The sequence below is a fragment of the Octopus sinensis genome, unplaced genomic scaffold, assembly GCF_006345805.1.
Source record: "Octopus sinensis unplaced genomic scaffold, ASM634580v1 Contig15815, whole genome shotgun sequence".
NCBI lineage: Eukaryota > Metazoa > Mollusca > Cephalopoda > Octopoda > Octopodidae > Octopus > Octopus sinensis.
In genome coordinates this window covers 4,574-17,500 of record NW_021833933.1, presented here as the reverse complement: position 1 = coordinate 17,500, position 12,927 = coordinate 4,574, and the positions used below count along the sequence as shown (strand labels likewise).

Here is a 12,927-nt window from a genome sequence, read left to right as displayed (position 1 = left end):
GGGCAATAAAGAAATAAGAAATGATAAAATCCAATCATGACCAACACAACTGTCCATCACTCTAGAGTTGATAAAATAAAGGGCCAGCAATGTATCAATTCCCTTAACTATATCCCTTCCATTCCCTATAAATTCGTTATCTTCTCGCTGAAGTAAGGAAGTTGTAGAGAAAACTCACCTTGGGGGTAAGTGTAAGGGTTTCTTCGTTTCATAGCCCGGGTGGTCCACCAGAATATGATTCCAGATATCAGATCGACACAACTGTCTACTAAACTGGATATGATGGAAATTGAACCTGAAACGCTGACAGCCACTGCTTTGCCAATGGTTAGACACTGGAAAAAAAAAAATATGTATATATATACATATACAAACATACATATCTCTCTCTCCCTCTATCTATCTATCTATCTATCTATCTATATCTATATCTATGTATTTATATACAAGATAAGAAAATGGAGAAATACATCTAAATCAAATATCAATTACCAGATAATACTCAATCACATACTTTATTAAACCACCACGTAAGAGACTGTAGGGTTAAACATTTCGTTTTGGGATTTGGTTTGTAAGATTCTTTATGTGAGTTGGTGTATTGAAGCACATTCTGTTGTGTCTAGGGAGAGTCATTTTCTTTTTGTGCCTTATAATTTAACACACTCACCAGTAAAATTTCCACTTATTTCTTATTTTTATTTTCCTAAAATTTTTGTTGTTTCTTGCAACCTTTTCTAGGAAAATAAAAATAAGTAATAAGTGGAAATTTTACCGGTGAGTGTGTTAAATTATAAGGCACAAAAAGAAAATGACTCTCCCCAGACACAACAGTAGATATATATATATATATTAAACAATACTTATCTCTTAGAATGAATAGAGTTTTGCTGATTCTGTAAACAACCATACAGTATACTCTCTCTTTCTGTCTATACATATGTGTGTATGTGTGTGTCTGTGTGTGTGTATATATATATATATATATATATATATATATTTTGTTGAAAAGTAGCAAAAATATAACAAAAGCTGTTACTCAGAGTTTCATATTCCCGTTTGTTACACAGTTTCTTTTTTAACAAAAATGTCCGATGAACGGGAACATGAAACTCTGAGTAACAGCTTTTGTTATATTTCTGCTGCTTTTAAATAAAGCATATTACTCTACTTCTGGTATTTTAGTACTCTTTTTTCCACCTGTTTCACATTTATGTGCTTACTCCGGTATATATATACATATATTATATATATACTTTATTTAAAGCAGCAGAAAATTCAACAAAATCTGTTACTCTGAGTTTCTCGTTGCCGTTCATCAGACAGTTTTCTAACAAAAACTGTCTGATGAACGGCAATGAGAAACTCAGAGTAACAGATTTTGTTGAATTTTCTGTTGCTTTAAATAAAGCATATTACTCTACCACTGGTATTTGAGTACTCTTTTTTCCACCTTGTTTCACATTTATGTGTTTACTCCGGTATATATATATATATATATATCGTCATCATCATCATAATCGTTTAACGTCCATTTTCCGTGTTCCGTGCTAGCACGGGTTGGATGGTTCGACTGGGGTCTGGAAAGCCAGGAGGCTGCACCAGGCTCCAGTCTGATCTGGCAGTGTTTCTACAGCTGGATGCCCTTCCTAACGCCAACCACTCCGTGAGTGTAGTGGATGCTTTTTACGTGCCACCTGCACAGGTGCCAGGGGAGGCTGGTAGCGGCCACGATCGGTTGGTGCTTGTTACGTGCCACCGGCACAGAAGCCAGTCAAGGTGGAGCTGGCATTGGCCACGTTCGGATGATGCTTTTTACGTGCCACAGGCACAGGTATCACAACTACAATTTCCATTTGATATTTATTTTGATGTTGATGTACTTGACTCAATAGGTCTCCTCAAACACAGCAGGTCACCCTATGATATATATATAAAAGACCCCCTTCGGTCATGAGTGACCATGGGTTTGCACCTAGAGAGTTACCCTCTGAGGCACAAGTCTGGGCAAGGTTGTTTTATGGAAGACCAGTAGTCGCCCATGCATACCGGCCTCCCCTCTCCACGCCACCAGTGTTATCCAAGAGAAAGACAAAGGTCGATACAGCTTGGCACCTGTGATGTCGCAACTCATTTCTACAGCTGAGTGAACTGGAGCAACGTGAAATAAAGTGTCTTGCTCAAGAACACAACACGCAGCCCGGTCCAGGATTCGAGCTCACAACCTCACGATCGTAAGCTCGATGCTCTAACCACTGAGCCATGCATGTATATGAATATAGTTTAATAAAGACAGTATACATTTTTATCAGCCGCTAATAGGTTTCATGCAATGAAAATGACACACAGCATTATATAGTACATCTGTTACCTTTAAGTAATTTCCAGGCTGTGCTCAAATGATGGCACTCCTGATGTTTTATAAAATGCTGTCCGAGTTGTTTACATTGCACAAAACAATTAGTAGCTCATGAAAATATATACTGTGTTTTATATATATATATATATATATATATATATATATAAGAATGAATGTTTTTATATATAATGAACGTGAAATACAGGAAGGGACGAACACGGAACACAGACAAATCATTCGAAGCCTTCAATCTTCAGTCAGACACCGAATCATCATAGCAAATTTCGGCTGTTCAATTCTGATATTTGCTCCAACTCGGCCAGCCCCAAGAAAAAAAAAAAAAAAAAAAACTAAGCTGTAAGCATTAGATTTCTTGGTAGAAGACAGGAATGTGAACGCACAAGACGGATGTAAATACAAGAGACGAAAACGAAATTGAAAACAGTAATGAATAAACAAAATATATATAACGGTGGTTGTCATACGACTTTAGACCAAATGAGACAAAAACAACAACACACATAGCTGGCGTAGAAATAATTACCGTTTCGGTAGCGGGGACACATGTTGGTCAAGATACGATGGCCAACAGAATGGTTAAGAAGCAGCAGGTTGCAGGAGAGAGAGAGAAAGAGAGACAGAGAGAGAGGGAATCAAAGAGGGTGGAAGGCAGGGGACAGAATCAGTGACCAAGAGAAAAGGAGAAAGAAGGGATTAAGGAGGATGGGAGGAAGAGGGGAGGAGGATGGGAGGAAGAGAGGGGAAGAATCGGAGGGCGCCAAAAAGTTTGGTGAAGAAGCAATGGCGGGTAGAAAAGTCAGTGTGTATAGAGAGCAAATATCAGAATTGAACAGCCGAAATTTGCTATGATGATTCGGTGTCTGACTGAAGATTGAAGGCTTCGAATGATTTGTCTGTGTTCCGTGTTCGTCCCTTCCTGTATTTCACGTTCATTATATATAAAAACATTCATTCTTATATTATTGCGGCGTTACGTGCACCCCCCCTTTGTTTGTCCAATTTTAAACCCTGCACGACTTCTATACACACTGTCTTTCCTACCCGCCATTGCTTCTTCACCAAACTTTTTGGCGCCCTCCGATTCTTCCCCTCTTCCTCCCATCCTCCTCCCCTCTTCCTCCCATCCTCCTTAATCCCTTCTTTCTCCTTTTCTCTTGGTCACTGATTCTGTCCCCTGCCTTCCACCCTCTTTGATTCCCTCTCTCTCTGTCTCTCTTTCTCTCTCTCTCCTGCAACTGCTGCTTCTTAAACCATTCTGTTGGCCATCGTATCTCGACCAACATGTGTCCCCACTACCGAAACGGTAATTATTTCTACGCCAGCTATGTTGTTGTTGTTTTTGTCTCATTTGGTCTAAAGTCGTATGACAACCACCGTTATATATATTTTGTTTATTCATTACTGTTTTCAATTTCGTTTTCGTCTCTTGTATTTACATCCGTCTTGTGCGTTCACATTCCTGTTCTACCAAGAAATCTAATGCTTACAGCTTAGTTTTTTTTTTTTTTTTTTCTTGGGGCTGGCCGAGTTGGAGCAAATATCAGAATTGAACAGCCGAAATTTGCTATGATGATTCGGTGTCTGACTGAAGATTGAAGGCTTCGAATGATTTGTCTGTGTTCCGTGTCGTGTTCGTCCTTCCTGTATTCACGTTCATATATATAAAAACATTCATTCTTATATTATTGCGGCGTTACGTGCACCCCCCCGTTATATATATATATATATATACTCTTTTACTGTTTCAGTCATTTGACTGCAGCCATGCTGGAGCACCGCCTTTAGTCGAGCAAATCGACCCCGGGACTTATTCTTTGTAAGCCCAGTACTTATTCTATCGGTCTCTTTTTGCCGAACCGCTAAGTGACGGGGACGTAAACACACCAGCATCGGTTGTCAAGCAATGCTAGGGGGACAAACACAGACACATACATATATATATATACATATATACGACAGGCTTCTTTCAGTTTCTGCCTACCAAATCCACTCACAAGGCTTTGGTCGGCCCGGGGCTATAGCAGAGACACTTGCCCAAGATGCCACGCAGTGGGACTGAACCCGGAACCATGTGGTTGGTTAGCAAGCTACTTACCACACAGCCACTCCTGCGCCTATATATATATATATATATATATATATATATATATATATATATATATATTATATATTATATATATAATATATATAATACATACATACATATATATATATATATATATATATATATATATATATATATACATACATACATATATATATATATATATATATTATACACACATCCACAGGCTTAGCCAATACCGCAGGATGAAAAAAACATCAGCTAAGTTCCCGACCTGTTTTCCTCTTTTCATTGTTTTTGCAAGCCTTATTATTATTGTATCCCCATCTAATAGCGTTATCGTTGTCTTTCGTCTCAAATGCTAGCTGAAGCATAAAAACTTTCACTCACAAAAACTTATTCACACCACCGCAAAGCATTTCATCTCAATCCTGTCTTCTTTCTGCCGCCCAAAACCTCATCTCCCAATGCGCGGTGCGCCCGCCCTCCCACCCCCCACCACCAATACCAGATATCTCTATATTTTGCTCCATCTATACCGGATGTCGCTTCTCCCACCACCATTATAGGTGTCTACTCTTCGAACCCCCCTCTTCAATACGCTTTTCACCATGCATTACCCCTCTCTCGATATCCTACGTTCTACTTGCCTAGAACCTGTCATCATTTCTCTGAACCACCCCTCCCCACTGGTGCTCCCCTATATTTCTGCCCCCCCCCCCCCAATAAAAAGCACCATCCGAACGTGGCCGATGCCAGACCCTCTGGCACCTGTGCAGGTGGCACGTAAAAAGCACCCACTACACTCGCGGAGTGGTTGGCGTTAGGAAGGGCATCCAGCTGTAGAAACACTGCCAGACTAGACTGGAGCCTGGGGCAGTCCCGAGCTCCCCAGACCCCGGTCGAAACCGTCCAACCCGTGCTAGCGCGGAAAACGGACGTTAAACGATGATGATGATGATGATGATGATTGATGATATATATACATATATATATATATATGGTAAATGAAAGATGGAAGATGGAATATATGAGAATTCCCATTATTGATCATGACAATTGTTTTGACACATCTAGCATCGATCCCTAACAGGTGGGACCCTTAACAACTGGTTCAGGAGTGCTTTTTGTGTAGCACTGGCACGAGTGCTTCAATGTGGCACTGGTATGGGTGCTGTTTATGTGACACCGGCACGAGTGTTTCTTTTTATGTGGCACCATGGAAATACTATAATTCTATACTCCATATAAAACGAAAGTACTCACCACATTTAAACATAGAATGAGTCTTGCATAAAAACCGGCTTTGGAGGATTTGTCTGTGTTGGGGTATACCTCGTAAGGATCTCTGTCGCTAAATGAAGACAACTTCTCATAGGATGTAATCAACTTGTTTTGAGCCTTGTAATAAGATCTGTTGGAAGCAATGTCACCATTCTGAGAATTAAAGCATATTCAAAACAGAAGAGGTTGCAGAGAAAGAATTAGGTTTTATATTTGTAACTGGTCTTCTGCTGTGATTTAGCAATTGTTCTATCCCTTTTTGTACCAATCTGCCTGAGACCATTCCACGTTCTATAATACAAACTTCCTCTTTTGAAGCTGTCTCAAAACCTCACTTCAAAAGTTCAAGCAAATTTATATTCCAAACACTAGATTAATAACCGACAAAATTATGCTACTAAATTCGTCACTGTTTTCAAAATTAATAGGCGTAGAAGTGGCAATGTGGTAAGTAGCTTGCTTACCAACCACATAGTTCCGGGTTCAGTCCCACTGCATGGCACCTTGGGCAAGTGTCTTCTACTATAGCCTCGGGCTGACCAAAGCCTTGTGAGTGGATTTGGTAGACGGAAACTGAAAGAAGCCCACTGTATATATATAGCTTGCTTACCAACCACATGGTTCCTGGTTCAGTTCCACTGTGTGGCACCTTGGGCAAGTGTCTTCTACTATAGCCTCGGGCTGACCAAAGCCTTGTGAGTGGATTTGGTAGACGGAAACTGAAAGAAGCCCACTGTATATATATAACTTGCTTATCAACCACATGGTTCCGGGTTCAGTTCCACTGTGTGGCACCTTGGGCAAGTGTCTTCTATTATAGCCTCGGGCCGACCAAAGCCTTGTGAGTGGATTTGGTAGACGGAAACTGAAAGAAGCCTGTCGCATATATGTATGTGTATGTAATATTTGTTCAATCTTATCTCCAGTAACTAAAAGACTTCGACTGATAGAAAACAGAGTAGAACATATAAAAGGCCAAGCTAATTTGTATGATTTAAACAAAAATGAGATTGCCCTCTTTTCACCAGACATCATCATCATCATCATTGTTTAACATCTGCTTTCCATGCTGGCATGGGTTGGATGGGTTTGTCAGGAGCTGGCCAAGCAGAAGACTGCATCAGGCTTCAGTGTCTGTTTTGGCAGGGTTTTTATGGCTGGATGCCCTTCCTAACACCGACCAACCCACAGAGTGGACCGAGTGCTTTTTACGTGGCACCAACGCAGGACAGGTCAATTTCGACATGGTTTTTACAGCTGGATGCCCTTCCAAATGCCAACCACTTCACAGTATGGACTGGATGCTTTTCACATGGCACCAGCACCTGCAGGGTCACCAAGTAACTTGCAAGACAAGGAATCTTTGAAAGGGGAGGCAGCATTGGAGGAAATAATCTTGCGTCAAGACAACAAGCTTATTTTTTTCTAAATGGCATGTCAGTTTTGGAGAAATCTTGAATCTTGAGATTATCTACCCTTCTCAAGTGGAACGAATCTTAATTGCATTTGGTAATTATTCATTGTGTTGGTACCATTGTATACAATGAAGGTACAACTGTCTAAGTTGGAGGTGTCACTGTCTCATGTGTAGGTACCCTGTCTATGGGAGGGATATCCTATATATATCAGAGGTATGACTATATATTTTTCCCACTAGATAGCACCATACTTACCTGAGTCTTTTAGGCAGCTTTTTAATATTGGGTTGTCTCTTTGCAATGAATTCATGCAAAGGCATTTTCCAATCTTCCTCTGGAAGTAAGAAAAGAACAAGTGATATAATTAAATGGATGTTTTTTTTCTTAAATGATAGAATTATTTATTTCACATTTGAATATCCAATTTAACTCTCTCTTTTACTCTTTTACTGGTTTCAGTCATTTGACTGCGGCCATGCTGGAGCACCACCTTTAGTCGAGCAAATCGATCCCGGGACTTATTCTTTGTAAGCCCAGTACTTATTCTATCGGTCTCTTTTGCCGAACCGCTAAGTGACGGGGACGTAAACACACCAGCACCGGTTGTCAAGCAATGCTAGAGGGACAAACACAGACACACAAACATATACACACACATACATATATATATATATATATATATACACATATATATGACCGGCTTCTTTCAGTTTCCATCTACCAAATCCACTCACAAGGCTTTGGTCGGCCCGAGGCTATAGCAGAAGACACTTGCCCAAGATGCCACGCAGTGGGACTGAACCCGGAACCATGTGGTTGGTTAGCAAAGCTACTTACCACACAGCCACTCCTGCGCCTATGTATATATATATTTATATTTTATATGTACACAATGTCCAGAGTATGTCTGTAAACTGCATCCACGTGTGGTGTCTTGATACAGGAGTAGTAGCATCTGCCAAGGTCTCAGCTGTAGACTAATTAGCATTGAAATTGAAGGAACCCTAGTTTTTTTTAGACATTCCATCTACAAGGAGGTAAACTTGCATAAAAAAAAAAACCCTGAAGGGCAGTTGGTTTCTATTTGTCTCAACCTCTGTTGTGCCATGGGTTTTTATAGCTGGCTGCACAAAAAAGTGTAGCTGCTAGAATAAGAATAGCCTGGGAAAAGTTCAGAGAGCTCCCACCTCTGCTGGTGATAAAGGGCCCCTCACTCAGAGTGAAAGCTAGACTGTATGATGCATGTGTGTGAACAGCCATGCTACATGGCAGTGAAACATGGGCTGTGACTGCTGAGGACAAGCATAAGATTGCAAGGAATGAAGCTAGTATGCTCCACTAGATGTGTAATGTCTGTGTGCATACACGACAGAATGTAAGTGCCCTGAGAGAAAAGTTTGACATAAGAAGCATCAGATGTGTGTAAGAGAGACGACTGCGCTGGTATGGTCATGTGTTGCGTATGGATGAGGACAGCTGTGTGAAAAAGAGTCACATCCTAGCAGTAGAGGGAGCCTGTGGAAAGGGTAGACCCAGGAAGACCTGGGACGAGGTGGTGAAGCATGACCTTAAAAAATTTGGGCCTCGCTGAGGTGATGACAAGTGACTGAGACCTTTGGAGATATGCTGTGTTTGAGAAGACCTGTCAGGCCAAGTGAGACTGTGACCTTGGCCTATGCCAGTGCACCCCATTTAAGAGTCCCCTTCAATCATTGGGCGATAGACTATGTATGGAGAATTGTCCTACAAGGGCTTTACTCTTCCTACTATGACTTTGCTCTTATTCGAAGGAGCAGCTGTGGGCTGGGAGAAGCCTCATGACAGGCCCCTGCACCAGAGGACTGGACATGACTGGACGCCTCGGAGGATGCTGAGGAACTGGCATGGAGCCACCAACAATGGAGAGCAATTGGTGGGACCTGGTCGGTCCTATGCATGATGATGTCTTTGGGACCCCACTAACCTAGGATGAACCCAGCCCCTTTAAGCAAGATCATGAAGCAAAGTTTCACCCAATAATGTCACCGATATGTTGGCAAAGTATGGAAAAACTGCCCAGTAGCACAAACAGTTTTGCCGAGTTCTGATATTCTGCCCTTCACTACCCACGACAACAACTCAACAATAACTCCCACCCAACCATTAGAACCAGTAAGGCTTACAAACTGACCCCCTCTTCCATCATCACTTCGGTCCGTTGAAACTTACCAGTAAGTACAGAAGTGTTGGCGGGATCTGGCGGTATGCTGTGTCCATAGGGTTCATTTTTATTGCTTTCCTTGTTGGTATTGTTTGTCTCATCTGCTTGACTGAGCAGGTGGTCCTCGGACTGCTGGTCACTCTGTAAACATACAAACACACTGACATCGTCATCATCATCACCATTACTCTATGAACACTATGACAACAACAACAGCAACAACAAGAATATGATCAATATAATGTTGCAGAAAATATGCCTTTTTTTTTATTATTGAAAGTGAGAGTTTGCCTTGCAGCTCAAGTTTCAGTTTCAATAGAAATAACTATATACATATATATATATATATATATATATATATACATATATATATATATATACATATACATATATGTACGTACCTACCTCTACATGTATATATACACGCATATATGAGTACAGGACACCAAAAAAACGTCGAACACAATGAGAAATGAAAACACAGACACAAACCCAAGGAACTGGACATTTTTCTTAAACAACAAAAAAATAGAGTACAGGACAAATAACACAAGGAAAAAACCCCTTCTTCAGTCGCCATGGTTTCATCTACTCTATGTTTCGAAGGTGAAGGCATATAGTTAATCCAAACAAGAAAGCACAAAAAAAACATAACAACGCGAGGACGTGGAACAAATATAGTATTATTGGACGCTCAGGAAAGAAGGAAAGAAGGAGGGTTTAACGTTTTGAGCGGAGCTCTTCGTCGGAAACATAGGAGAAGGAAAGATCCAGAGAAGGGAAGACAGAGGGAAAAAAATTGCCAGCGGTACACACGAGGTCACATTTTGATGTGACAAGGCATAAGAAATAGTTATTACATATTTTTTTCTTTTTTTGTAGTAAAGTTGACTTACAGTTGTTTCCAGTAGTTAAATTTTCTGTGGTAGGTTTTGAAAGATCACACATATAAAAGCTTTGAAGGTTTGTGGACGTAAGTTTTAAAAAGTTTAAGGTTTGTGGATATAGATGAAGGTATAAAAGTAGATAGTTAGATAACTGGAAAGACAGACAGATAGATAGATAGATAGATGAGTCGACAGGTAAATAGATAGACAAACAGATAGATAGATTGATAGATAGGTGGATTGAAAGATAGCTTCGTAGGTATAAAGAGGGATAGATAGTTTAAACTATATGAGGTGTGTGACCTGAAATGAACCTTGTCAAGGGGTGATGTAGCTTATTTAGTTAGTATTTTTAATCCTTTCGTTACCAACCTGGCTAAAACTGGCTCTGGCTCTGAGTACAAATGTCTTATTTTCATAAGTTTTGAATTAAAATCTTCCACCAAACTTTAGTCACAATTTATGTTCCTAACACTAGCTGAATGATAACTAAGTTATTTTACTAAATTCTTTGTTATATTTAAAGTAATTGTAAAAAAACACTGAACATCTCAAAATAAATACGGTAACGAAAGGGTTAAACACCTTGGGGCCTTCATCAAACTAGTTTCATCCTTATTCTCCACTCTTGGAGAATAAGGTGGTTTGTTTTTTACTCTTTCTCAATTGCAGATTGTGTTATAGACTTGCAGATTATGTGATGGTCTCCTAGCACAACTAAGGGATGTGATGTACCAAGAAACTTCTCTAGATTCCGACAATACTCAATTTGCCCCTTATCTCGAGGTGCATAAATTGCAACCAGTCCGATAGTCTTACAATGGCTGAACGTCAGGTCAATGGTGACCAGCCTACCTTCTGGATCTGCAAGCATCAACTTTTTCTCAGAAACCCGGTTCCTTTTTAATAGGACCAACACCCCACTCCCGCTATGAGGACAGCATGGAGAAATTAAACTCTCGTAACCGTCAAACAGTGGGAGCAGATCTCTTGGCCCCTTCAACCGGGATTCTGTAGCAACAACAACATCTAAATCCCATGACCTACCCATAGAAATTGATAACAAAATGACTTCATTGGTTTTTATCGGTTGGAGCGAATGTTTTATAGCATTTTCCTCAATTTTGAAGTCCACCACTACTGTGGCGTATTTTCTCCCTCTGGTCAAGAACTTGGTGTCTTGCCAGATGGGTTGTGGACACTTCTTGATTTGTTCTTTGGATGCCTTGTCTATTTTCTTGTCTTTTATTATCATTGTCTTATATGTTACTAGCAGTATCGCCCGGCGTTGCTCGAGTTTGTAAGGGAAGTGACTGTGTGGTAAGTAGCTTGCTAACCAACCACATGGTTCCGGGTTCAGTCCCACTGCGTGGCATCTTGGGCAAGTGTCTTCTGCTATAGCCCCGGGCCGACCAATACCTTGAGAGTGGATTTGGTAGACGGAAACTGAAAGAAGTCTGTCATATATATGTATATATATATAAGTGTGTGTGTATATGTTTGTGTGTCCGTGTTTGTCCCCCTAGCATTGCTTGACAACCGATGCTGGTGTGTTTACGTCCCCGTCACTTAGCGGTTCGGCAAAAGAGACCGATAAAATAAGTACTGGGCTTACAAAGAATAAGTCCCGGGGTCGATTTGCTCGACTAAAGGTGGTGCTCCAGCATGGCCGCAGTCAAATGACTGAAACAAGTAAAAGAGAAAAAGAGAAAGAGAAAGAGATATAAGCATTTTTAGAGATGTAAAATATAATAGCCATCTCAATATGGTTAACCACAAAGGGGGGGGGTGTTACTGTAGCTTTTTACGTTCTGAGATTTAATAATAAATTTTTAGAGAGTTACTTCCCTTATATATGCCAAAAATGCATTAAAAATGGGAAAAATTGATGGTAAATTTTTTTTAAAATCGTAGACTCATCGTAGATGCGCGCTAATACCCAGAAGGGCTCGATATGAATCACGACTATAAGATACCCGGTTTTGGTTAAACTGCACCGCAAAATGTGGGAGTAGTAAGGAATCTAAATCGTAGGAGACAGACAGCACACAACCTCTCTTTTATATATAAAGATATTTTCCTCTTTGTTTCTTCGATGAGTTCGTTAAGGAGGATGGCTTTAACATCAAAGCCTTCCCTTTCGAACATACCTCTGTGTTGCTGCAGTGGAATCTAGCTCTATGTTCAATTTATCTTTCCTCACACCGGCTGCGGTGGCAAAATTAATCTTCTCTTGGTTGTCTTCTGTTAGGTTTACTTTTCCGTTATTCATTTTAGGATCTTTTCCTTTTGAACGGCACATGTCAACACAATTTCTAGTTAACTAAACACTTTTAAACATCTACCACTGGTAGAATGTGTTTATAAAACATCATTTTTTCTTGGCTTTATTGAGAAAATTCTATATGTTGTAACATATTTCCACTTTAATTTCAAGCATTTCGGCAATTTTAACCAATCGCTGACCTCCATTTGGGGTGAAAACATTCCGTGCTGTATGAATTTTCTCAATAAAGCCAAGAAAAAATGATGTTTTATAAACACATTCTACCAGTATAGGAAGTTTAAAAGTGTTTAGTTAACTAGAAATTGTGTTGACATCTGCCGTTCAAAAGGAAAAGATCCTCATTTTATCGTTTTCAGCATTTATTTTTCCTTCATGGTTCCTTTTCCCGTTTACTGCATTTATGTTG

At 40.1% G+C, this 12,927-nt stretch overlaps 1 protein-coding gene across 1 annotated transcript in view; it reads right to left on the bottom strand.

Annotated features, from left to right (window-relative positions):
- LOC115230580 (metal tolerance protein 9) overlaps window positions 1-12,402 on the bottom strand; it is a 20,947-nt gene extending 8,545 nt beyond the window's left edge. The window contains exons 1-5 of the mRNA XM_036499705.1: window positions 12,385-12,402; window positions 9,356-9,488; window positions 7,403-7,481; window positions 5,712-5,859; window positions 179-335 (exon numbers count right to left, since the gene is read on the bottom strand). Of these exons, the coding sequence (XP_036355598.1) occupies window positions 179-335; window positions 5,712-5,859; window positions 7,403-7,467 (370 nt within the window). The 5' untranslated portion in view covers window positions 7,468-7,481; window positions 9,356-9,488; window positions 12,385-12,402. The remainder of the gene's footprint in view (window positions 1-178; window positions 336-5,711; window positions 5,860-7,402; window positions 7,482-9,355; window positions 9,489-12,384) is intronic.
- Between the last annotated feature and the right edge of the window lie 525 nt (window positions 12,403-12,927).